The sequence below is a fragment of the Hyla sarda genome, chromosome 9 (genome assembly GCF_029499605.1).
Source record: "Hyla sarda isolate aHylSar1 chromosome 9, aHylSar1.hap1, whole genome shotgun sequence".
In the NCBI taxonomy this organism is placed as follows: domain Eukaryota; kingdom Metazoa; phylum Chordata; class Amphibia; order Anura; family Hylidae; genus Hyla; species Hyla sarda.
The window spans coordinates 35,273,540-35,301,167 of NC_079197.1; the positions used below are offsets into that span (position 1 = coordinate 35,273,540).

General features: G+C 44.0%; 1 protein-coding gene across 2 annotated transcripts in view; it reads right to left on the bottom strand.

The window, feature by feature from the left end:
• RABGAP1 (RAB GTPase activating protein 1) overlaps positions 1-27,628 on the bottom strand; it is a 198,227-nt gene that overhangs the window by 156,071 nt on the left and 14,528 nt on the right. For both annotated transcript variants that reach the window (XM_056540844.1, XM_056540845.1), the window contains exons 2-6: positions 24,265-24,449; positions 20,117-20,348; positions 10,081-10,288; positions 9,812-9,986; positions 9,015-9,172 (exon numbers count right to left, since the gene is read on the bottom strand). In XM_056540844.1, the coding sequence (XP_056396819.1) occupies positions 9,015-9,172; positions 9,812-9,986; positions 10,081-10,288; positions 20,117-20,348; positions 24,265-24,414 (923 nt within the window). In that variant the 5' untranslated portion in view covers positions 24,415-24,449. The remainder of the gene's footprint in view (positions 1-9,014; positions 9,173-9,811; positions 9,987-10,080; positions 10,289-20,116; positions 20,349-24,264; positions 24,450-27,628) is intronic.

Here is a 27,628-nt window from a genome sequence, read left to right on the forward strand (position 1 = left end):
CGCATCAACCTAGTGAAGAGCCTCAGTCTGAGAAGTGAAGAAATTAGTGGAGGCCCCATCCACCACCCTCAGGCGAGTAGGATAGAGCATAAAGTAGCGCTAGCCCTTAGCACGTAGCTTCGACCGGACCTTGTGAACTGAACTTGCTGCTTGCGTAACTCCACGGAGAAGTCTGAATAAAAGGATACTCTGCTTCCACCACAGATGACCTCCCCCTTGATTCAGACTGCACGGAGAATAGCACCTCTGTCCCTGAAGTATAGAAGTTTTGCCAGGAAAGGGCGCAGAGGAGCCCCAGGGGGAGGAGGCCGAGTCGGTACTCTCTGGGCCCCTTCAACAGAAAAATAAGGAGAGAAGGTATCCGCTGGAAGAATCTCTTTCAGCCACGTTTCATGGAACATCACAGGGTCATTCCCTTCCACCTTTTCAGGAAGGCCTACAAGGCAGATATTATCGCGCCGTAAGTTGTTCTCCATATCATCCATATGGCTCAGGACTCCTGTCACTTGGTGCTGAAGAGAAGAAACTTGATCCGGCAAAGGATGAAGAGTATCCTCAACAGTAGAGACCTGCACTCCACCTCCTCAGTGCTTTACGTATCTTTTGAGTCTCATACCTTAAGATGACAAACTCCTGCCGCAGTTCATCCACCTTGGATACCATAATTGCTTGACAGGAGGTAAAGGCAGCCAAAAGTTCAGAGAACCGTTGATCCATTGTGGCAGCATCATATGCCGGCCTTGCAGGGGACTGTTGCTGTGGAGATCCCTCAAAGAATGACAGCAGAGGATCAGGAGAGTCACCCCTAGGACGGTCCTGATTTCTGGAGAACTGGCTCAGCGCCTTCACCACCTGCACAGAGACTTTAGCAGCAAGCCGGGTCTGAGCACCAGGGTCTTGACCTGATGGACCACAGGAGGGGAGAACCCGTCATCAGAGGAGGCATCCTCATCAGAAGTCAGTTTGGATTTATAATTCCTATGGCTACCACGGGGGCCATCCATGGCTAACAGGGTCACACAGAGAGCAGGCAGAAAGTCACTAGGAACACAGTTGAGGGAGCACAAGTCAGCAGGAAAGCAGACCTCAACAAAGGTTTGTGGCACCACAAGTCCCAGCAAGCTCAGATGCAATCCACAAGGGTACTCACAGAGAGAAGGCAGGGATGCAGGTAGCTCAGCAATCGATACAGCAGAAGAGACCTCCTGAGGGGGGCACCACAGTGTGCACTGTAATCCTCAGCAAGCAGCAGGGATGGGAGACCAAATGGAGCGCAGGGTATGAAGAACACCACAGCAGCCAAGACAGTCCCTTAATCACACCGGGGTGCCTAATTCTTTTCAGGGGGCAGGCCAGAAAGCACTCACAGAAGATGGCAGAGGCCCCACAATATGTCCGCTCCTTCCCTCACCAGTGTACTCCCGCCAGCCGCGGAAGTTGCCACAGCCACCAAGAAAAGGAGAAAGCCCGCCTACGAAGGCCTTCAATGGCGCCGGACCAGGGACTTTCAATGCAGGTCGCCCAGGACTCCACTATAGCCGGGAAGAACCTCCTCACACCGCGCCTCAAGCAGCCAGAGACCTGGGGACCGGTCCGCCAGTCTGCAGCAGCCGGACACTAGCCTCCCCACCACCAGGACCAAAGTGCCAGAAGCCACCCGCACTGTCTACAGACACCGGTTCTCACCCAGGCCACCACCGGAGGACTGCACAGCACCAGGGACCCTAGCGAAGCCAATACTGGCCAGGCAGGGTAAGTATACAGGGTACTTTTAGTAGGGGAAGTGGGAGCCCTCACTCTATGCGGCCGCTCGCACCGGCATCCAGGCCACGCCCAAGACCTGTTTTCTTTCAAAGAACGCTCCCTTTCTGTTTCCACTTTGGGTGTGGTATTACAACTTTGCTCCATTCTCTTCAATGGAACTGAGCTGCAGAAGCACACCCAAACTGGAGACAGATAGGGAGTGGTCCTTTAAACAAAATAGGTCTGTTTTTCGATTCCTGGACAACCCCTTTAACCTTTTAGATCACCGCTGTCAAAGCTGACAGCAACATCTTAAGGGACATGTAAATAACCCCTGGCGGTCTAGTGGGATGGATGGCCCCCCGCATTGCTATCGCGGTGGGGAGATCCGCTGTAGAGGTAGCAGGAGGGCTTACCTCTGCTTTCCTAGGGACCATGGCTCGGACATTGATAGAGCCTAGCTGCACCAGACTTTATCAATGGAGCGCTGAGCACACAGATCAATGGTGTTCAATAGAACTGCATTGATCTGTATGAGGAATCTAATGATTCCTCCTAAAAGTCCCCTAAGGGACTAATGAGGTGTATTGAAAAAAAAAAAAAAAAAAAAGTTAAATAAAAGTTTAGAAGACACATTAACCCTTTTTATATATTAAAAAGTTCAAATCACCCCCTTTTCCTATATTAAAAAAAAATACAGTAAACATAATAATCATAAACATATTTGGCATTGACGCGCTTAATTGTCTAAACTATTAAAATATAACATTTTATATCCCGTACAGTAAATGACGTAAATGTAAAAAAAAAAAAAAACCCTAGCATTGCATTTTTTAAGAACATAAGCAAAAATAAAAGTAAAAAGCGATTAACGAATCAGATCAATACCAAAATGGTACCGATCCAAACAACAGATTACAGCACAAAAGATGAGCCTCATACAGCCTGGTATATGAAAAAATAAAAAAGTTACAGGGGTCAGAAAATGGCAATAAAAAAAAAAAAACACTCTAAAAAGTATTAAAAAAAAAAATTTAAATTAGTAAAACCTGATGGAAACTAAACAAATTTGGTATTACTTTAATCAGGGCAACCTAAAGGATAAAAAAAAGTTAGTTTGACCACAAGGTAAATGGCGTAAAAAAGAAAACCAATAATTTTGCTAAATTATCATTTTTTTTATTTTACCTCACCAATTATTTTTTTTTTCTTCTTTCGGAGTATATGTTATGGAAAAATAAAAGATGTCATTACAAAATAAAATGGGTCCCGCAAAAAACAAGCCCTCATATGGGACTGTAGATGGAAAAATGAAAAAGTAATGACTATACTATGGTGAGGAGGAAAAAAAAAGGAAAATATGAAAATTGGCCAGGACAAGTGGATTGTCATGAGAGACAAGTAGATTGTGCTCTCGTTTTAGTCCCTTGGACAAGTATTTATTTATTAATTTTTTTTCACACCCCTGTTTTAAAATTTCCACACCCCTGATTTGTCTATCTATATATAAATAAAAAATGTAAGAAAACACAAAAAAAAACAATGAACTAACCACCATTACAACAGTACGGAAGGAAACCATCATTAAAGGCGTACTTCACTATAAACATCTTATAAGATGTTAGACTGCGGGTGTCCTGCCGCTGGGTACCCCCGTGATTTCAGAGCTTGCAGCTTCTGCTTTCGTGACGTCACGCCACGCCCCCTCCATATATGTCTATGAGAGGGGGTGTGAGGGCAAGTACATAGCCGTCACGTCTCCTCCCATAGACATGAATGGAGGGGGCATGGCGGCCGACCTCGCCAGTCATCAGGCACAGAGCGGAGTTTGCTTCGTGCACTGAATGACAGGGGTGTCGCAACCGAGAGTTAGATCGCGGGGGTTCTGCCGCTAGTGACCCTCGCGATCTAACATCTTATCCCCTATCCTTTGGATAGGGGATAAGATGTTTACAATGGAGTACCCCTTTAATCCCTTAAGGACTCAGCCCATTTTGGCCTTAAGGACTCAGACAATTAAATTTTTACGTTTTCATTTTTTCCTTCTCGCCTTCTAAAAATCATAACTCTTTTATATTTTCATCCACAGACTAGTATGAGGGCTTGTTTTTTGCGCGACCAGTTGTCCTTTGTAATGACATCACTCATTATATCATAAAATGTATGGCGCAACCAAAAAACACTATTTTTGTGGGGAAATTAAAACGAAAAACGCAATTTTGCTAATTTTGGAAGGTTTCGTTTTCACGCCGTACAATTTATGGTAAAAATGACGTGTGTTCTTTATTCTGAGGGTCAATACGATTAAAATTATACCCATTATTACATACTTTTATATTATTGTTGCGCTTAAAAAAAATCACAAACTTTTTAACCAAATTAGTACGTTTATAATCCCTTTATTTTGATGACCCCTAACTTTTTTATTTTTCCGTATAAGCGGCGGTATGGGGGCTCATTTTTTGCGCCATGATCTGTACTTTTTTTTGATACCACATTTGCATATAAAAAACAATACATTTTTTATAATTTTTTTTTTAATAAAATGTATTAAAAAAGTAGGAATTTTGGACTTTTTATTTTTTTTTTCGTTCACGCCGTTAACCGTACGGGATCATTAACATTTTATTTTAATAGTTCGGACATTTACGCACGCGGCGATACCAAATATGTCTATAAAAAAATGTTTTTACGCTTTTTGGGGGTAAAATAGGAAAAAACGGACGTTTTACTTTTTTATTGGGGGAGGGGATTTTTCACTTTTTTTTTACTTTTACTTTTACATTTTTTTTTACACTTGAATAGTCCCCATAGGGGACTATTCATAGCAATACCATGATTGCTAATACTGATCTGTTCTATGTATAGGACATAGAACAGATCAGTGTTTTCGGTCATCTTCTGCTCTGGTCTGCTCGATCACAGACCAGAGCAGGAGACGCCGGGAGCCGCACGGAGGAAGGAGAGGGGACCTCCGTGTGGCGTTATGAATGATCGGATCCCCGCAGCAGCGCTGCGGGCGATCCGATCATTCATTCAAATCGCGCACTGCCGCAGATGCCGGGATCTGTATTGATCCCGGCACCTGAGGGGTTAATGGCGGACGCCCGCGAGATCGCGGGCGTCGGCCATTGCCGGCGGGTCCCTGGCTGCGATCAGCAGCCGGGATCAGCCGCGCATGACACTGGCATCGCTCCGATGCCCGCGGTTATGCTTAGGACGTAAATGTACGTCCTGGTGCGTTAAGTACCACCGCACCAGGACGTACATTTACGTCCTGCGTCCTTAAGGGGTTAAAGAGTTGTCCAAAAGCCCACCCCAAAAAATTGCTACAAAAAATTGATGCAGAGCTGAGTGTTTTAAGGTTGGACTTAAAAGGGGTATTCCGGGACTTTATTTTTTTATCTGACTATGCTGCAGGGGCTGTAAAGTTAGTGTAGTTCATAATACGTCTACACCTGTGTCTCATGGTGGTCTCACAATACTTCTTTGATTTTTGCCCCAGCTTTTATTTTAACCCCTTAAGGACGAGGCTCATTTTCACCTTAAGGATGCAGCCCTTTTTTGCAATTCTGACCAATGTCACTTTAGATATTAATAACTCTGGGATGCTTTTATCTTTCATTCTGATTCTGAGATTGTATTTTCGTGACATATTCTACTTTAACACAGTGGTAAATTTTTGTCGTTACTTGCATCCTTTCTTGGTGAAAAATCCCCAAATTTCATAAAAATTTAGCATTTTTTCTAACTTTGAAACTCTCTGCTTGTACGGAAAATGGATATTCCAAAACATTTTTATATTGATTCACATAAAACAATATGTCTACTTTATGCTGGCATCATAAAGTTGACATTTTTCTTTTTTTTTGGAAGACATTAGAGGGCTTCAAAGTTCAGCAGCAGTTTTCCAATTTCCAAACCAGTTCACTTTGAAGTTGATTTGAGGGGGCTTTCATGTTAGAAATACCCCATAAATTACCCCATTATAAAAACTGTACCCCTCAAAGTATTCAAAATGATATTCAGAAAGTTTGTTAACCCTTTAGGCGTTTCACAGGAATAGCAGCAAAGTGAAGGAGAAATTCAAAATCTTCCTTTTTTTACACTCGCATGTTCCTGTAGACCCAGTTTTTGAATTTTTACAAGGGGTAAAAGGAGAAAAAGCCCCCGAAAATTTGTAACCCCATTTCTCTCGAGTAAGGAAATACCTCATATGTGGATGTAAAGTGCTCCGTGGGTGCACAAGAGGGCTCAGAGGGGAAGGAGCTACAATGGGATTTTGGAGAGTGAATTTTGCTGAAAATGGTTTTTTGAGGGCATGTCGCATTTAAGAAGCCTATGATGCCAGAACAGAAAAAAAAAAAAACACATGGCATACCATTTTGGAAACTACACCCCTCAAGGAATGTAAAAAAGGGGTACAGTGAGCCTTAACACTCCACAGATGTTTGACGACTTTTCGTCAAAGTCGGATGTGTAAATAAAAATAAAAAATTCCACAAAAATGCATTTTTTTTCCTATTTTCCCTTGTGAAAATGAAAAATTTAGGGTAACACCAGCATTTTAGTGAATTTTTGTAAACCTTTTTTTTTCATTTTCCCATCCAAATTTAACGGAAATCCGTCAAACACCTTTGGGGTGTTAAGGCTCACTATACCAATGCACCCGCAGAGCATTTTACGCTCACATATGGGGTATTTCTGAACTCAAAAGAAATTGCGTTACAAATTTGGGGGTCTTTTTTTCCTTTTACCTCTAGTGAAAATGAAAAGTATGGGGCAACACCAGCATGTTAGTGTAAACATTTTTATTTTTTTGTTATATAACGGGCTGGTGTATACCCCAACTTTTCCTTTTCACATAGGGTAAAAAGAGAAAGAGCCCCCCAAAATTTGTAGAGCAATTGCTCCCGAGTACGGAAATACCCCATATGTGGCCCTAAACTGTTTACTTGAAATATGACAGGGCTCCGAAGTGAGAGAGCACCATGCGCATTTGAGACCTAAATTAGGGATTTGCATAGGGGTGGACATAGGGGTATTCTATGCCAATGATTCCCAAACAGGGTGCTTCCAGCTGTTGCTAAACTCCCTGCATGCCTGGACAGTCAATGGCTGTCCGGAAATGCTGGGAGTTGTTGTTTTGCAACAGCTTGTGGCTCCGTTTTGGAAACACTGCTGTACGATATGTTTTTCATTTTTATTGGGGGGGAAGTGTACGTGTGTGTGTATATGTAATGTTTTACCCTTTATTTTTTGTTAGTGTAGTGTTTTTAGGGTACATTCATACGGTCGTGGGTTCACAGTGAGTTTCCCGCTAGGAGTTTGAGCTGCGGCGGAAAATTTGCTGCAGCTCAAACTTGAAGCAGGAAACTCAATGTAAACCTGCCCATGTGAATGTACCCTGTACATTCACATATATGGGGGTGGGGTCAAACCTCCAGCTGTTGCAAAACTATAACTCAGACAGACCGTGCATGCTGGGAGTTGTACTTTTGCAACAGCTGGAGGCACACTAGGTGGAAAACCTTCAGTTATGTTCTGTTACCTAACTCAGTATTTTCTAAGCAGTGTGCCTCCAGCTGTTGCAAAACTACAAGTCCCAGCATGTACTGATCGCCAAAGGGCATGCTGGGAGATGTAGACATGCAACAGCTTGAGGTAGGCAACTACAACTCCCAGCATTCAGAGACAACTGTTGGCTGTTCATGCATTCTGGGAGTTGTAGTTTTGCAAGATTTAGAGGGCCACGGTTTAGAGACCACCGCACAGTGATCTCCAAACTGTGGCCTTCCAGATGTTGCAAAACTATAAATCCCAGCTTGCCCAGACAGCAAACTGCTGTGTGGGCATGATGAGAGTTGTAGTTTTGCAAGATCTAGAGGGCTACAGTTTAGAGACCACTGCACAGTGATCTCCAAACTGTACCTCTCTAAATCTTGCAAAACTACAAATCCCAGCATGCCCAGACAGCAAACTGCTGTGTGGGCATGCTGGGAGTTGTAGTTTTGCAAGATCTAGAGGGACACCGTTTAGAGATCACTGCAAAGTGATCTCCAAACGGCAACCCTCCAGCTGTTGCAAAACTACAAATCCCAGAATGCACACACAGCAAACAGCTGTCTGGGAATGCTGGGAGTTGTAGTTTTGCAACATCTGGAGGGCTACAGTTTAGAGACCACTGTATAGTGGTCTCAAACTGTAGACCTCCAGATGTTGCTAGGTAACTAACCGACTTCCGTAGGATCCAGTGAGCCAGCCACACGACATTGCCACCCGCCGATCACCGTCGCCCGCAGCCTCCAGATGGCAAGTGGATCTTCTGCCGCCGTTCCCTTCGGTTTCCCCATTCTACCCCCGCCTATTGTGGGTGGGCAGAACGTGGAAACCGAAAGTTAACCCCGCCCCGGATCCGCTATTGGTCGTCGCTCCTTGACGACCAATAGCAGGGATAGGAGGGATGGCACCCCTGCCACCTCACTCCTATCCCTTCAGGATGATCGGGGGTGTCTTGGACAACCGCGATCCCCCTCATATGCCGGGTCACCATAGACACGTAATGACCCGGAATCGTCGCAAATCGCTGGTGTGAATTCACCGGCGATTTGCGTCGATCGCCGACATGGGGGGTCTGACCCCCTGGGCATTTGCACGGGGGGGTGCCTGCTGATAGATATCAGCAGTCACCCCGGTCTGTTCCCCGTCCAGCGTGCGGCGTAGACCGAAATTTCCACAGCCATATAGATTCCTTAAGTACCAGGAAGCCAGGGAGTATCCAAACGCCCTAGGTCCTTAAAGGGTTAATTTTTTTATTTATTTTTTTTAAAACTGGAAAAACCAGCATTCACAATTTTTCCCTCCATTCATCTATCCCCACCAACCACTTACATCTGTAAATACTGAGAGAGCTGAGGCTGATCACATGAGGAAGAGAATATGGCACTTTTAATTTAAAAAATAAAAAATACAAATAAAAAGCTGTGTGGTCATGTGATAGGTGGCATGTAAGCACAACCAGGAGAAAGATAAAACCCTCGGTCACGTGCAGCTTTGTTGACACGTTAATGTGCAAATTTAAAAAGCCCAGCATTTGGTATCATGTGACTGTATAGTGAAATGGAGGATCCATAAAGCTTTCAATATACAACTATATTAGTAAGTGCCTAACACTCAATGCCTTTGGATATCCCCTTTAACATTGCTGTGGATAATTTATTTAGAGCACATAAAACAAAAAGGTACTATGACACACACACTTAAGAACCTACCTGAAATAGCCCTTCCCATCATCCTCCTTAATCTCAAGTGACACAGAAAAAGTGAAGATGTCGCTATCAGGGGTCTGAGGAGGGATGGAAGCAATGAGAGGCGTCTGCTTTAATGAACGCCGGAATGCTGTCGCAAAACTGTAGAGTATCCGACTCACCTAATAAAAAGATCACACAAGTAATTATAAAAGTTATAAACCGTAATCATGGTTTATATACTGCATAAGAAGTGTGTAAACGCCTGTCATATATGCACAGGAGGAAATTGGGTATGAATGTGATAATATACTTTATAGGAACAAATCATATAAAACTATTATACACGAACCTCGCTCTGTGCCGGATGACAGACGATAAGGGGCGGAGGCTCATGACATCACGATCACACCGCACTCGTGATGTCATGGCCATACCCCCTCAATGCAAGTCTATGGGAGGGGGCGTGACGGCTGTCACATCCCCTCCCATAGACTTGCATTGAGGGGGCCTGGCCGTGACTTCACGAGCCTCCAGCACTGCATCCGACGCTCTAAACGAAGGTCAGGTGCAACAGGGAGATCGCGGGGGTCCCCAGCGATCAGACATCTTATCCCCTATCCTTTGGGCGGAGTACTCCTTTAAGGCCTAATTGTGTGTGGTGCAAGATACGATGTTATTAAAAACACATAGTCCCTGCTTCAGGTTCTGCACTAGACCTAACACAGTAATAGTTTTTTGCTTAGTGAGGCAAACTTAGTGAAGGAATTTACATCTTATAAAACTGACCTATAAGAAAAACAGCACAGATGAAATCTTACCGCCTCCTGGATCTCACAGCGGAAGACATGTATCCTGAAGAGCTCAGCATTGTAATGACTCTCAGTGAAGGCAAAGCAGTCACTCTCTGCAGTCCCGTCATGGCCTCTGACACAGAACAGAATCTTGTATATTGGATATTTTGCTATCTCAGTGTTTGTTTGTGGGTCAAGAAGTCTGTTTACAGGGATAAAGAGATCAAATACATCAGTTCATGCAGTTAGGTTCATGGAGTGGCACTTAATGTACATTGGGTAAAAACAGCTCATACCTGACTGTCCCTTCAGACACATTAGGTACAGACAGTGTAACATCCAGTGCATTCGGACATTGCCCGCGTAGGATAGAGATCATTCTGAGAGCTTCCACTTCACTCCGAGGAGCGTTCACAGACGCACAGCCCAGGTAGGTCAACTTACTGAACACCACGCTGTCTTCATCAGGAACAGGAGAGTACAGATCGGACCCATCACCGCTTTCTGAAAAGTCAACAGAAACCAGAATTTACATTACTCAATTACAAAAAGGGTTGCCAACTTTTATTACCAATACCTAGGTGCCTTCTGTAACACTATAAAATTGTCCTATTTATCTCTAATATATTGTTATTGCTTGAATCTCCAGTTTTCAGTCTGAGATTTGCTTGTTATGCATAACAAAAATAACACACGTGGTGCATTTTATGGTGTAGAGTTGGGGACAGACTCATAAATTACAGTCATGGGTCTGCCAGTCTACTCCGTTCACCTCCCGGCTATGGACATTACTGATGTCTACTGTTCAGCACCAGCAGAGTCCAAGGTGAAGTCTTAAGTGTTTAAGGGGGTACTCTGGTGTTTTTTTTTTTTTTTTTAAGAAACTGGTGCCAGAAAGTTAAAAAGATTTGTAAATTACTTCTATTAAAAATTCTTAATCCTTCCAGTACTTATTAGCGGCTGTACACTACAGAGGAAATTATTTTCTTTTTGGAATGCTTTTCTGTCACGATCACAGTGCTCTCTGCTGACACCTCTGTTACTTTTAGAAACTGTCAAGAGCAGCATATGTTTGCTATGAGGCAGTTTCTTACAAGGACAGAGGTGTCAGCAGAGAGCACTGTGGTCGTGACAAAAAAGAAATCCAAAAAGAAAAGAATTTCCTCTGTAGTATACAGCCGCTGATAAGTACTGGAAGAATAAAGATGTTTTAATAGAAGTAATTTACAAATCTGTTTAACTTTCTGGCACCAGTTGATTTAAAAAAAATAAAAGTTTTCCACTGGAGTACCCCGTTAACCCCTTAATGACCACAGACGTATATTTACGTCCGTGGCCGGCTCCCAATCTGTGTAGTGCGTTCAGAAGCTGAGTGTACTTCGTATCTTCGGGGTCCTGGTTGCTATCAGCAACTGGGACCCTCGGCTAATACCGGACATTGCCGATTGCGTCGTCTAAAACGGGAGAAATCCATGTTGGCTAGCTCAGCAGAGCTGTTCGGGACCGCCGCAGTGAAATCGCGGCGTCCCAGACAGCTTAGAGGACAGCGGGAGGCTCCCTACCTGGCTCCATGTTGTCCGGTCGGCGTTTGATTGCTCCAAGCCTGAGATCCAGGCTTGAGCAATCAAGCGTAGAGAAAACTGATCAATGCTATGCTATGGCAATGCATTGAACAGTGCCTGCAATCAGTGTAATGCATGTTATAGCCCCTTATGGGGGCTATAACATTGCAAAAAAAAAGAAAAAGTGTAAGAAAGAGTTAATAAATGTGATTTAACCCCTTCCCTAATAAAAGTTTGAATCACCCCCCCCCCCCCCCTTTTCCCTGTTTACAAAATAAACATTTGTTGTATGCGTAAATGTCCGAACTATAAAAATATATTGTTAATTAAACTGCACGGTCAATGGCGTATGCGCAAAAAAATTCCCAAGTCCAAAATAGCGTATTTTTGGTCACTTTTTAAATCAAAATGATACCGATAAAAACTTCAGATCACGGTGCAAAAAATTAGCCCTCATACCGCTCTGTACATGAAAAACAAAGTTATAGGGGTCCGATGAGGACAATTTTTAACGTATACATTTTCGTACATGTGGTTCTGATTTTTTTTTCCAGATATACGACAAAATCTAACCTATATAAGTAGGGTATCATTTTAGTCGTATGGCCCTATAGAATAAAGAGAAGGTGTCATTTTTACAGAGAAAACATGAACTGCCACCAAAAGTTACAAAGTGTAATTTTTTCTTCAATTTTGTCGCACAATGATTTTTTTTGCCCGTTTTGTCGCAGATTTTTGGGTACAATGAGGTCATTACAAAGTAGAATTGGTGGTGCAAAAAAAAAAAAGCCATCATATGGATTTTTAGGTGCAAAATTAGAGAGCTATATGTATTTCTGAGGATTTTTCCCACTTTCCCTCTCATCTCTAAGGATTAAAGACCAGAGCGGGGGGAAGGGGGGGGGGGGTTAGGGGCAAGGGAGTGAATTGTAGGCAGGAAAGTTTGGAATGCATATATGAAGAGCAGCTCACACAGGCATCTGAACAAAACTGACCAAAAGCAATAAAGACATCTGACAGAAATGCATATTCCTTGATTTTGGTCAGTGTTTTTTTTTTTTCAGCTGTTCACGCCATATTTTGTAGTCAAAATAAGGTATCGGTCCAAAATAGAAAAAAAAATGTAGATCATTCAATTACATTTTTTCTCTGTGTTCACTCCACTCCTAAGGAAAATACTGACAAAAATGAGGACCAAATACCGGCCCCAAAACGACATGCCCTGCAGTTTATACTATTTTCTAGGGCAAATGTTATCGGCATAGATTAAAAACTCTCACAAGATGCAAGTCACTGTAAAACAATTTTTCATGGTTAAAAAAAATAAAATAAAAAAATAAACACCTTCTTTGACCACAGTCATCGTAACAATTTTGCAATAACTAATCCTGAACACTCATTTCAACACGTATTGTGGATCATTAGGAGAAGAAATAGAAAGGAACAGGAAATGGTGAAATACCCAATGTAATTTGTTTTTACATCCCCTTCAGTCAAAGTTTTAGTTTTAAGGTTTATATTTTCGGTACTCGCCATTTCCTTGCCAAGCATTTATCTTTTTCTCCAAGGCAGAACCGCAGTGTGATGGTGACAGAAAGTCACAATAGTGTGTCCTCATTACTGGGCAGACCTTGAATAGGATGATGTCACACGGCCTCTATTACTAAGAAGAATTTGACCAGTGTTTCCAACCAGGGTGCCTCCAGATGTTGCAAAACTACAACTCCCAGCATGCCTGGACAGCCTTCGGCTGTCCAGGCATGCTGGAAGTTGTAGTTTTGCAACACCTGGAGGCACCCTGGTTGGGAAACACTGAGTTAGGCTGGATTCACACCATGTTTTTTTTGCAATACAGTTCCCGTATCAGGTTTTTGATTAAAAAAAAAAAACGGATTCATAAAAACCTGACTGTATCAAAACGTGTGTACAAATTTTAATTTAATGATGTCCGGTTGCATCCGTTTTTTTTTAGAAAAAAAAAACGTATACGTTTTTAACTTTTCACTCCATTATGAATAAAGTTTCACTTGATTGATTGAAATTCCAAGAAAAACAAAACTGTGAAAAGTCAAAAAACGTATGGTGAAAACCGGATGGAACCGTACGCACGTACGGTTCTGTACGGTTTCCATTGACTCCCATGTTAAAAAAAAAAAAACTTATACGTTTTGGAATGTCCCACTACGGGATATGCTCCTACAATCCTATCAACTTGACGTCCTCAGGGCTCACCGGCAGTGTTCCCCCATAATGTGTATAAGTTATATACTAAGGGTGAAGGACCTTGTTACCCAGAGAGCACCAGGTGAGGAGGTGACCCGCAGTTAGCCTATGGGCTCCTTGCACAGCCCCCCCTTTATAAGGAAGGGAGGAGCTGCAATCTCTCTCTTTTGCTCTTACTCTTTCTGCTGAGGTCAAGTCCAGTCCAGACATCTCAGAGTGAGTGTCTGGCAGATCTGAAGGCCTCAAGCCTAAATTGTAGCCCCACGTCAGTAAGTCAAGTCATCATTGTCTGCTATCACTATCTTCGGTCAAGTCAGTTATAGTCAGCGTGGCTGCGCTAGAGTCTGTCAAGTTACTGCAAGTCCCAGCAAGTTGTGAGGTCCCTTGTGTTACTGGTCCCCTCTCTGGGAACCTTACTGCCCTGTAAAGACTGTTAGACCTGTTCAACTTCAGTAAAGCTACCGTTAACCTTAACCTGGCCTTGGACTATTATTTACCCCTGCCTAACCTAGGAGTAATGGGATTACCTTCGGGTGGTTACATAGGCAAACCAAGCCCTGGGGGTCACGAACACTAAGGGGTTAACACCGTCTACCCCTGGGCAACACCATCTGCCCGTACACCTCACATCACACCCCCGTGGCTCACCACAATTTCAATAAAGTTTTTAACCCGGACCAAAAACCGTGGTGGGCTACAGTTTTGGGTACGGGAAACAAAAACCGTGCAGGATGCATAACGGACACAACCTGATGCATCTTTCGGCATACGGTTTTCAATGGAGAGTCAATGCATACGGTTTTCAATACAGTTCTGTACAGTTTTCAAAGTGAAATTTTTGTATACAGAAACTGTTTTCCAAAAATGTGGTGTGAACCCAGCCTTATACAGTAGTGTTCATCTTTGTTGCTAGCTACAAAAAGGAGGTTGGTCTATTCTCCAAAGTACAGGTCTATTGTGACTAGAGGTGCACCGAAATGGAAATTTCAGAACCGAAACGAAACCGAAATAAAAAAAAAAAATGTCCGGCCGAAACCGAAAATGACTTCTCCCCGTCTTCTGGTAAAATGCAGCGCTCCGCTCATTAGATTAAATTCCCCCACATTAGATTGCCAGCTCCCCCACTTTAAGTCGGGAGTTCCCCCACATTAATAGGCAGCTCCCCCACAATAGTAGGCAGCTCCCCCACATTAGGTCAGCATTTCTCCCACAATAGTAGGCAGGTTCCCCACAATAGTAGGCAGCTCCCCCCAACAATAGTAGGCAGTTACCCCACAATATTAGGCAGCTCTCCCCCCCCCAATTAGGTCAGCAGTTCCCCCACAATAGTAGGCAGGTTCCCCACAATAGTAGGCAGTTCCCCCACAATATTAGGCAGCTCCCCCCACATTTGTAGGCAGCTCCCCCCCACAATATTAGGCTGTTCCCCCCACATTTGTAGGCAGCTCCCCCCACATTTGTAGGCAGCTCCCCCCACATTTGTAGGCAGTTCCCCCCACATTTGTAGGCAGCTCCCCCCCACAATATTAGGCAGTTCCCCCCACAATATTAGGCAGTTCCCCCCCACAATATTAGGCAGCTCCCCCCCACAATATTAGGCAGCTCTCCCCCACAATATTAGGCAGCTCTCCCCCACAATATTAGGCAGCTCCCCCCCCCCACAATATTAGGCAGCTCTCCCCACAATATTAGGCAGCTCCCCCCACATTTGTAGGCAGCTCCCCCCCACAATATTAGGCAGCTCCCCCCACATTTGTAGGCAGCTCCCCCACATTAGGTCAGCATTTCCCCCACAATATTAGGCAGTTCCCCCACAATTTTAGGCAGCTCCCCCCCACAATATTAGGCAGCTCCCCCCACATTTGTAGGCAGCTCTCCCCCACATTAGGTCAGCAGTTCCCCCACAATAGTAGGCAGCTTCCCCCCACCCCACAGACATACAGCTTCCAGCCATATACAGTGTATTACTGGAGGCTGTATGTCTGTACTGCTGCCCCCACAGTGATCCGGTCACCACTCCTCCGGCCCGGGGTCACATCTACTGCTATGGCCTATGGACCATAGCAGTAGGTGCCGGGACCGGAGGAGCGGTGACCGGCACACTCAAGAAGATGACGCGGTCACTTACCAGGCCCCGGCCAGCGCGCGTTCTCCTGCGGCGATTCTGCGGTCCTACTGCGTCTCTATGGTTGTACACACGGGACGTCACTGACGTCCCGTGCATACAACCATAGAGGCGGAGAAGCGAAGGACCGAAGGAGGATCGCAGGAGGACGCCGGGGAATGGTGAGTGACCGGCGGACATCCTTATGACCCGAAAAGATTTTTCGGGACACAGGGATGTCCGGGAGAGGAATACTTTTTATGTGCCCGTGCCGGCTCCCGTGTGTAGCTGCAGGCGGGGGCCAGCCAGCGCATATAAAACCTAATACTGTACACTAAAAACCAGGGGGCCTCCAGCTGTTGTGAAACTACAACTCCCAGCATGCCCGGACAGACTTTGCCGGTCCGGGCATGCTGGGAGTTGTAGTTTCACAACAGCTGGAGGCCCCCTGGTTTTTAGTGTACAGTATTAGGTTTTATATGCGCTGGCTGGCCCCCGCCTGCAGCTACACATGGGAGCCGGCCCGGGCACATAGAAAGAAGTACAGTAACCCCCCGACCTACGATGGCCCCGACATATGATAAAATCGACATACGATGGCCTCTCATGTCGATGTCAGCATCGAGATACGATGCTTTTATATGTCGGGGCCATCGCATTAACTGCTATCCGACAGCGCAAAATGCTTAAGCTGCTGTCGGATAGCAGTTTAAGCATCCCTGGCAGGTTCGCTCACCTATTCCCGCTGCTCCGGATCCACTTCGCGATCCTCCGGTGTCTTGCGCATCTTCTCCAGGGTCCGGGCCTTGCTTTCCGGCGTCGTTATTATGTCACTACGCACGCCGCAGCAGCGTAATAACGTCACCAGAAAGCGAGGCCCGGACCCTGCAGAAGATGCGGAAGAAGCCGGAGGATCGCGAAGAAGACACCGGAGCAGCGGGACAGCATCGAGAGCCCCTGGGACAGGATCAGGAGCGGTGAGAACCTGGTCCGGAGCGGCGGAGACAGGTGAGTACAGCTTCCTATACTTTACATTGCACGGATCCCTCAACATACGATGGATTCGACAAACGATGGGTCGTTTGGAACGACTTACCATCGTATGTTGAGGGACCACTGTATTCCTATCCCGGAGAGCACGCCCCCCAGCTGTTGCGCCCGGCCCCCCCCTGCACCCCCCACGCTACGCCTCTGCCACTGGCAGTGTTTGTAACTTGTGCTGTGGGCGGGCAGGGGAGGTGGGTCATTATCGGCACATTTTTTGTTGTTTCGGCATTTCCCAGAAATAGCTATTTTCGACCGATATGTATCGGCCGCCGATATATCGGTGCATCCCTAATTGTGACAATGTCACAATGTTTAGTTGTTGTTTTTGTCTGTTTTGCTTGGCCTAATGCTATCATCATGTGGTCGTAACTAGAGATGAGTGAAGTTACAGTGATTCGATTCGTCACGAACTTCTCGACTCGGCGTTTGCTGACTTTAGCCTGCATAAATGAGTTCAGCTTTCAGGTGCTCCGGTGGGCTGGAAAGGTGGATACAGTCCTAGGAGAGAGTCTCCTAGGACTGTATCCACCTTTTCCAGCCCATCAGAGCACCTGAAAGCTGAACTCATTTATGCAGGCTAAAGTCAGCAACTGCCGAGCCGAGAAGTTCGTGACGAATCGAATCACTGTAACTTTGCTCATCTCTAGTCGTAACAGTATTTGCCTTTGTTTCTTGAAAGAACTGTACTGCAATGAGGTCATCATAATTTTTGCCTTTCCTGCTTTATGGATTTTCATTGCAACAATGTCCCAATAGTGTCTTTTTATTCTTGGAAGAATTCCATTATGGACATCACAATATTTTCTTTTTTCTTATGAAAATTTCATTGAGCTGATGTCACAGTAGTGTGTCTTTTTGTTAACAGAATTACACTGTGAGGTCATAATATTGTGGCTTATATTCCTTGGCTGAATGCCACTGTGATGATGTCACAATAGTGTTTCAGCAGAAAAGTCCCTTTCAGTCTAGAGTTTAGATTTTGGCTTAAAATTTTTGTTATCTATATAGGGACAGGATACTTGAAACACTTAACCCCTTAAGGACGCAGGACGTAAATGTACGTCCTGGTGAGGTGGTACTTAACGCACCAGTACGTACATTTACGTCCTAAGCATAACCGCGGGCATCGGAGCGATGCCCGTGTCATGCGCGGCTGATCCCGGCTGCTGATCGCAGCCAGGGACCCGCCGGCAATGGCCGACGCCCGCGATCTCGCGGGCGTCCGCCATTAACCCCTCAGGTGCCGGGATCAATACAGATCCCGGCATCTGCGGCAGTTCGCGATTTAAATGAACGATCGGATCGCCCGAAGCGCTGCTGCGGGGATCCGATCATTCAGAACGCCGGACGGAGGTCCCCTCTCCTTCCTCCGTGCGGCTCCCGGCGTCTCCTGCTCTGGTCTGTGATCGAGCAGATCAGAGCAGGAGATGACCGATAATACTGATCTGTTCTATGTCCAATACATAGAACAGATCAGTATTAGCAATCATGGTATTGCTATGAATAGTCCCCTATGGGGACTATTCAAGTGTAAAAAAAAAATGTTAAAAAATGTAAAAGTAAAAAAAAAGTGAAAAATCCCCTCCCCCAATAAAAAAGTAAAACGTCCGTTTTTTCCTATTTTACCCCCAAAAAGCGTAAAAAAAATTTTTTATAGACATATTTGGTATCTCCGCGTGTGTAAATGTCCGAACTATTAAAATATAATGTTAATGATCCCGTACGGTGAACGGCGTGAACGGAAAAAAAAAAAAAGTCCAAAATTCCTACTTTTTTTAATACATTTTATTAAAAAAAAATTATAAAAAATGTATTAAAAGTTTTTTATATGCAAATGTGGTATCAAAAAAAAGTACAGATCATGGCGCAAAAAATGAGCCCCCATACCCCCATTGCGTTTTTCGTTTTAATTTCCCCACAAAAATAGTGTTTTTTGGTTGCGCCATACATTTTATGATATAATGAGTGATGTCCTTACAAAGGAAAACTGGTCGCGCAAAAAACAAGCCCTCATACTAGTCTGTGGATGAAAATATAAAAGAGTTATGATTTTTAGAAAGCGAGGAGGAAAAAATGAAAACGTAAAAATTAAATTGTCTGAGTCCTTAAGGCCAAAATGGGCTGAGTCCTTAAGGGGTTAAAGGGGAACTCCAGTGGAATTTTTTTTTTTTTCCAAAATCAACTGGTGCAAGAAAGTTAAAACAGCTTAGTAAATTACTTCTATTTAAAAATCCTATCCATTCTAGTACTTATCAGATGCTGTATACTACAAAGAAATTTGTGAAGTTCTTTCCAGCCTGACCACAGTGCTCTCTCCTGACACCTCTGTCTGTGTCAGGAACTGTCCAGTGCAGGAGAGGTTTTCTATGGGGATTTAATTCTAATCTGGACAGTTCCTGACACAGACAGAGGTGTCAGCAGAGAGCGCAATTTGTCTGACAGAAAATAAATTAACAAATTTCTCAGTTTAATACAGCAGCTAATAAGTACTGGAAGGATTAAGATTTAATAGAAGTAATTTAGAGATCTTTTAGGCACCAGTTGATTTGAAAACATTTTTTTTTCTACTTGTTTCCTCCGGAGTTCCCCTTTAAACCTATTAACATTATAATTGGATTGTATGTTCAGGGTGTACATCAGAATACCAGCAAAAGGTAAGCCAACTTTTTCCTGGTGGGCTCATTCACTGTAATGGATAGAACATTATCTAGTGCTGATGACATTCGGTCCATTTTGCAAGCATATAATATTTTAAGAAAATGTATTTGTCGAGTGTGTGTCCAGTTAAGCCCTGCAAAATAAAAGTATACAATTTGGGAAATTAACATAGTTACTAGAAGTGAATGAGACCACCGCAAGTGCACTGTGTTAGGATAGGGGATAAGTGTTTGATCGCCGGGGGGTGGGGGGATACCATGACAGTCTATGTATCTCTGAGACAGTGTGCTCGGCTTTCTTCTGCCAGACAATCTTTTGGGGGGGTTTTATGTCATGACCCTGCTAGCTAACTTTTTTTTTTTTTTTTTTTTGTAAAGTTTGTTACAACCCCTTTAAAGTTTGTTACAATCTCTGGGTTGGGTGGAACTCTTCAAAGTCCGCTTATTGTGGGCATAGTAGAGTAAAGGAGAATGGTACTCACCAATAGCAATAAAGTGTTATTGTGGCCTCTGCAATAGCTCCTATTACAAAGTGTGCGCGCTCCGCTATGCTCACAATAAACTGACATTGTTGGTTTATTGCTATTGGTGGAGGCTATTCTTCTTTATTTCTTAGTTTGGCATCTAATAGAATACCCATAAAAGTCTATGGGACCATAGCACACTCTCATACACCTGATTTCAGAAGGAGATGCACTGAGGTAAAAAAAACATTTCAAATATTGATTATTTCTATTACCTTGCTGTGCTGGTTTCACTGGCAGACTCATGTCTTGTTTCTGTACCCCAACAGATGAAGGGTTAATGGTCGAAGACGCGGTGGAGGCTTCATTTGAAGACTCATCCAGATCATCATCGGGAAGGGCTTTCTCCCCCTCCTCTGCATGCTGCTCCTGGTCTTCACATGGCGCATCCATTAAAACATCTTCCAGCTCCTTCTGAAGTTGCTGTTCGCTCCCATTCCCAACAATCTGGAGATAGAACACTGTCTATTAGAAGAAGAATACACTCCGGTACACAACCAGCTTAGACAGTCTGAGGTTCCTGTGTACAGCAGGCCATAGACATGACATAACTGTCCCACATGTCTGTTCAGGCACATAGCTTCTATGATGGCAGAGATAAGTGGCTCACCTCAGGGAAAACAACAAGAAGTCGATGTATTACAAAACAAACTGAGTATCAGTTCTGACTAGTGTTCTCCTATTTGCTGCTATTTTCCATTAAAGGAGTAGTCGAGTGTAGAACAACTTAACCTCTATCCTAAGGATAGGGAATACGTTTCAGATCGCGAGGGGTCCGACCGTTGGAGCTCCGGCTCGCTGGCCAGAGAGCGCGTGCCCCCTCAATACAGCGCTATGGCAGAGCCGGAGATTGCTGAAGGCAGCGCTCCGGCTCTGCATGTGCTCTCTGGCCAGTGAGCCGGGGCCCCATACAGGAAATCAAAGGGGGCCCCAGCAGTCAGACCCACCACCATCTGAAACTTAATCCCTATCCTTAGGATAGGGGATTACTTGTTCTACACTGGACTTTCATTTATAGAAAAAGGTCTCTGTAACAAATATGTTGCTTTTAATAGTTTTCTATGGGTGACAGAAAAGCGTTACTATTGAGTCAATCTTGGGTTACAATTGGCTAAACAGATACCTGATTGGCACACACAACAATTCTATACGCATGTACAAAATACATCACGTAACCGATTCCTGCGCTGCATCCTAGAACAAGATCCTGATCTTCCATCATAACCGTTCAATGCAATCACATAGCCAGGATGAGCCGTTAACACCAACAGATGCTGTAGATCAGGTGAAGAGGACTATACCTTGAAACGCGTTATAGCTTGGTCAGGTGAAATAAAGCCTAGTCTTATTTACTATACTGGTAGCACACTATTTCTAAATCACATTTACAGCAACACTGTGATAAGGCTGTATATACAAATGGTGCGGTGAAATAACTGCTTCCAATGGGAGTTTGTGTAGTTTATCTGTCAAATAAAATATAGAGGTAACAGCGGAACATAAAACTAATATCAGCAACCCTGGGAACAATCTCCCTTTGGAAATCCAACATATATCTGTCTGTCCCTTACACAAAATGAATCCATATAATGTACAATATCAGAACACTAGCCAGATTGGAGCACAATGTATGAAGCATAGGATATATCTATTTTTGGTAAAGTTTAGTACAGCTCCATGAGATCACCAGTGAAGCCAGTTGTTCCAGAATTCTGCACTACACATTTCCTAAATTATGCAGAGGTAAGAACACACTGGATGTACCATGGCAGAATATGGCTGAATTTTCATCTGTCGGTTCAGTAGTGACATCAGATGGTCATCCAGGCTTGTGGGTGCCCATTTAGTGTATCTGGTATTATTATTATTACTGTGTCATGCTTTATATCTGTGTTCTTACACAGTATTGGGACTTGTAGAACTAATTGTTACCAATTATTTTTGTAATTTATGAATTAATCATTACTTGTTTACACTAGTCACATGACTGGTTGTATCACGTTCATGTTAATATTTACTCATTCATGCATATACAATTTGTTCTATTAATTACGTGTCACCTAAGGATAAGTTCACATGGCCGTTGTGCTTCGACCAACTCTGGGTCTGCTTGGCTTTTTTTCAGTATGGAACCGACAATAAACGGGTGGGAGCACAACTATACAGTGGTCCCTAAACTGTGGCCCTCCAGATGTTGCAAGACTACAACTCCCAGCATGCCCAGACAGCAGTTTGGGGTTGCTGGGATTTGTAGTTTTGAAATATTTGGAGGGCTACCATTTGGAGATCACTGTGCAGTGGTCTCTAAACTGTGGCCCTCTAGATCATGCAAAACTACAACTCCCAGCATGCACGAACAGCAAACGGCTGTCTCCCCATTCTGGGAGTTGTAGTTGCGTGCCTCCAGTTGTTGCATAACTACATCTCCCAGCATGCCCTTCGGCGATCAGTACATGCTGAGAGTTGTAGTTTTGCAACAGCTGGAGGCACACTGGTTGGAAAATGCTGAGTTAGGTAATAGAACCTAACTGAAGGTTTTCCAACCAGTGTGCCTCCATCTGTTGCAAAAGTATAACTCCCAGCACACGGGCTGGGGTTTACAGTGAGTTTCCTGCTTCAAGTTCGAGCTGTGGCAAATTTTCGGCCGCAGCGCAAACTCCTAGCGGGAAACTTATCGTAAACCCGCCCATGTGAATGTACCCTTAAAGCACTACACTACACTACCTCAAAATAAAGGGTAAAACACTATATATACACACACACACACTGTCCCCCCCCCCCCCTTCCCCCCCAATAAGAATGAAAAACGTATCGTATGGCACTGTTTCCAAAACGGAGCCTCCAGCTGTTGCAAAACAACAACTCTCAGCATTTCCGGACAGCCACTGACTGTCCAGGCATGCTGGGAGTTTAGCAACAGCTGGAGTCACCCTGTCTCGAAATCACTGGGGTAGAATACCCCTATGTCCACCCCTACGCAATCCCAAATTTAGTCCTCAAATGCGCATGGCGCTCTCTCATTTTGTAGCCCTGTTTTATTTCAAGGAAACAGTTTAGGGACACATATGGGGTATTTCCGTACTCGGGAGCAATTGCGTTACAAATTTTGGGGGGCTTTTACTCCTTTACCCCTTATGAAAAGGAAAAGTTGGGGTCTACACCAGCCTGTTAGTGCAAAAGAAATAAACAAAATTTACACTAACATGCTGGGGTTGCCCCATACTTTTTATTTTCACAAGAGGTAAAAGGAAAAAAAAGACCCCCAAAATTTGTAACGTAATTTCTCCTGAGTACAGAAATTCTCCATATGTGGACAGAAAATGCTCTGCGGGCACATAACAAGGCTCAGGAGTGAGAGCGCACTATGTACATTTGAGGCCTAAATTGGTGATTTGCACAGGGGTGGCTGATTTTACAGCGGTTCTGACAAAAACGCAAAAAAATGAACACCCACATGTGACCCCATTTTGGAAACTACACCCCTCATGGAACGTAACAAGGGGTATAGTGAGCCTTAACACCCCACAGGTGTTTGACGAAGTTTTGTTAAAGTTGGATGGGAAAATGAAAAAAAAAATTTTATTTTTAACTAAAATGCTGGTGTTACCCTAAATTTTTCATTTTCACAAGGGAAAATAGGAAAAAAGAAGCCCCCCAAAATTTGTAACCCCATTTCTTCTGAGTAAGAACATACATATATTTGTGGATGTAAAGTGCTCTGCAGGCGAACTACAATGCTCAGAAGAGAAGGAGCGCCACTGGGATTTTGGAGAGAGAATGTGTCCCAAATTGAAGGCCACGTGTGTTTACAAAGCCCCCATAGCGCCAGAACAATGGACCCCCCCCCCTCCCACATGTGACCCCATTTTGGAAACTACACCCCTCACGTAATTTAATTAGGGGTGCAGTGAGCATTTACGCCCTACAGGTGTCTGACAGATTTTTGGAACAGTGGTCTGTGAAAATGAAAAATTAAATTTTTCATTTGCACAGCCCACTGTTCCAAAGATCTGTCAAACGCCAGTGGGGTGTAAATGCTCACTGCACTGCTCTCAATACTGGGGGAATGCTATAGGCATAAATCTAAACATTCAAACATCATAATTTTTTTAAACGTACAGTCTCCACCCACTGAATAGTCAATAAGTAAACCACCATTATGAGCTATCAATATTCACTACAAATAGAAGTGCAGGCGAGTGCTGACTTGTAGCTCAAAGAACAGGCTCAACAAGAATAGCGACACACAAACAGAGCACACATGGGAATGATTACAACACGACAGAAAGAAAGATCTCAAGGCAAAGCCCACCATGTATCCACCACATACCTAGGTGTTAGAACCCAAGCTAAAGCCCCTTACCTTAAGGCCGGTCTTCTCGTCATCGCTGCCATTGTTTGCAGAATGCATGTCATCCCCTTGTTTGTAAACTAGCACAAAGTCCTCACTGTTCAGGGTGGACACTGAGTCAGAGGAAACACTGATCTTCCCCACAGAAGCCTTGTCATCCATGTTTCATGAAGGAAGATCCACTCATGAACGGCTCTCTGAAAAAGACAGATGTCTTATGTTATGTGCACGGCAGAAACACAAAATAGGGAAACAGGTGCCAGATATGGTGTAACGTACTGGAATCCCACGTTCTGTGCGACCATAGACAGAAAACGTCACACTAAGACTCAACAGGGCGTGTAAGCAAATGACAAGGAAGGAACAAAAAGAAAGATATAAACAGCCGAGCATGCCCCAACAAAGAGCAATAATTAAAAGAAAAGACAGGAAGGAAACAGGTGTCTCACATTCCCGAGATCCGCTCTCCTGTACGTTTTCCTAAATTACACGTAGGAACAGACTTGAGTAGAGATAAGAAAGGCAACAACCCCCAAGGCAGAACTGGTAGACAACTTGCTGCTGGCACCTAAATTTTTGCGTTCTGGCCGGCTCCTAAAGTAGACATAGAATCGTCCAACCCTGCCCCAATGACAATACATACTACATATACATTGGTGGAACCTCTATGTAATGTATAAAGAGACCTAAGGACTTTCCAGGGACAGGAGATGTCAGAAAATCTAAAATAGAAACAGAGGCGCTCCAATGTAAACAGCACCACCGTACAAGGGTAAGGGAAATGATTAAAACCGCTTACCGTACGGGGTTGTGTAGCCACGTACACAACAATGGATCGCGTATGTATTAGTAAAGAAGTAATGATTCCTGCATGTAAACGGAGGAATCAAAGAACTTCAAACGGGGGAAGGAATCAGGAATACAAATGGCGCCGACCAAGAGAAGGACATCAGCGGTGATGGAAGTAAGTACTTTTATTAACCGACATGCAACGCGTTGCATGTCGGTTAATAAAAGTACTTACTTCCATCAACGCTTATGTCCTGCTCCTGTTCAGCGCCATTTGTATCCCTGATTCCTTCCCACGTTTGAAGTTCTTTGATTCCTCCAGCAGATGTCAGGGGAAAGAAGAATAGAACAAGTCCCAATGTGAACATAGTCAACGCATATGTGGGGAAATCTCCTGTTGCGTACACCAAACATAGCCATTCATCTCAATAGGTCAAAAGATCTTGAACATGTAGTCTTTATTTTTAGTATATAGGAAAGCAAAGCACAGACTCCGCTTTCTATACAGTTAGCAAGAGCAAAAATAAATAAATCATACCACATGGCATACTTTGTTGTCTTAAAAAGGAGTACTCCACTGGAAATTATTATTATTATTTATTTATTTTTTTATCAACTGGTGCCAGAAAGTTAAACATATTTGTAAATTACTTCTATTTAAAAATCTTAATCCTTCCAGTACTTATCAGCTGTTATATGCTCCACAGGAAGTTCTTTTCTTTTTGAATTTCCTTTCTGTCTGACCAAAGTGCTCTTTGCTGACACCTCTGTCCATTTTAGGAACTGTCCAGAGTAGAAGCAAATCCCCATAGCAAACTTCTCCTGTTCCTGATATGGACAGAGGTGTCAGCAGAGAGCACTGTGGTCAGACAGAAAGGAAATTCAAAAAGAAAAGAACTTCCTGTGGATCATATAGAAGCTGATAAGTACTGGAAGGACTAAGATTTTTTAATAGAAGTCATTTACAAATCTGTTTAACTTTCTGGTACCGGTTTTTGATTTAGAATTTTTTTTTCCAGTGGAGTACCCTTTTAACATCATGGCCAGAAGCCGAGACATTACACTGTATGGCGGTAAAGTGGCATTAAATATAAGATATACATAAGGGGACACTTCCTACATATAGCTTTGGCATGGTGTGAACAAAGCCTTATTCTGTTTGGTGCTCACAGTCCCATGTCTATCTGCAGCTATCTGTGGACAATATTGTCATTATCCCGATTCCCTACTTTAATATTCACCTGAATAAACTACTAAATTACGCAGGGACAAAGAGGCTGAACCCTGACCTCCTTCATTATATAGCTTCTTTATATGTGTGCACACACAGGTTCTTTGTTTTCTGTCATTCAGAACATGATGCAAAAAATAAACCTGCACAATGTAATGTGTTTAAATTACACAGATTCCAATTGATGATACTAGGGACAAAGCTCTGCAGCAGAATTCAGATGGATTTTATTGCTAAATTATATAGTGTGTATATGCCCTAAAAATGTATCTGTCTATGGGTGCAGCTTGGAGCTTTTGGGTCCCAATGCAAAGTCTACAGCAGGACCCCCAACTATCACCGTTCACCCCTGTATGGAGCCTTTATTCCATTTGTATATCACAGATTTCTGTAGGTGTCCATATTCTGCAGATCGATATCTGGGTTTACAGCAAAAGGTAGTGTCTATTCATTGTTTTCTCAATGCAGCCACAGTAATAAAATAGTTAGGAGGAAGAAGGGGAAAAAAAAATAAAAAAAAGAGTATAAAAAAAAGAGGAAGAAAAAAAGAAGAGGATGAAAAAGAGGAAAAAAAAGAAGAAGAGGTAGAAATAAGAAAGAAGAAGGAAGAAGCAGAAAGAAGCAGACTACCGTATTTTTCGCTCTATAGGACGCACAGGCATATAAGACGCACCCTATTTTAAAGGTGCAAAATCTAGAAAAAAAAAAGATTCTGCATCCAACAGTGATCTTCAACCTGCGGACCTCCAGATGTTGGCATGCTGGGAGTTGTAGTTTTGCAACATCTGGAGGTCCGCAGGTTGAAGACCACTGGATAGGAGGTAATACTCACCTGTCCCCGCCGCTCCGGACCCGTCACCGCTGCCCTGGATGTCGCTCCATCGCTGTTGCCGCGTCCCCGGGGTGTCCCTGACGCTCCGGATGTCTTGTTCCCCGGGATCCACGTTCTCCGTCGCCGTCATCACGCACGCCGCTCCTATTGGGTGACGGGACGACGTGATGACGTTGAAGGAGAGCGCCGGCCATGCAGGGGATCCCGGCACGGAGCAGACACCGAGGAGGCAAGTATGGTCCCTCCCAGTGTCCTGTAAGCTGTTCGGGACGCCGCAATTTCACCACGGCGGTCCCAAACAGCCCGACTGATAGGTTAGTGTCATTTTGGCTTCAGACGCAGCGGTCAGCTTTGATCGCCGCGTCTTAAGGGTTAATACAGGGCATCACCGCGATCGGTGATGTCCTGTATTAGCCGCGGGTCCCGGCCATTGATGGCCGCAGGTATTCGCCGTATAAGACGCACCAACTTTTCCCCCCCAAGTTTTGGGAAAGAAAAAGTGCTTCTTATACGGCGAAAAATAC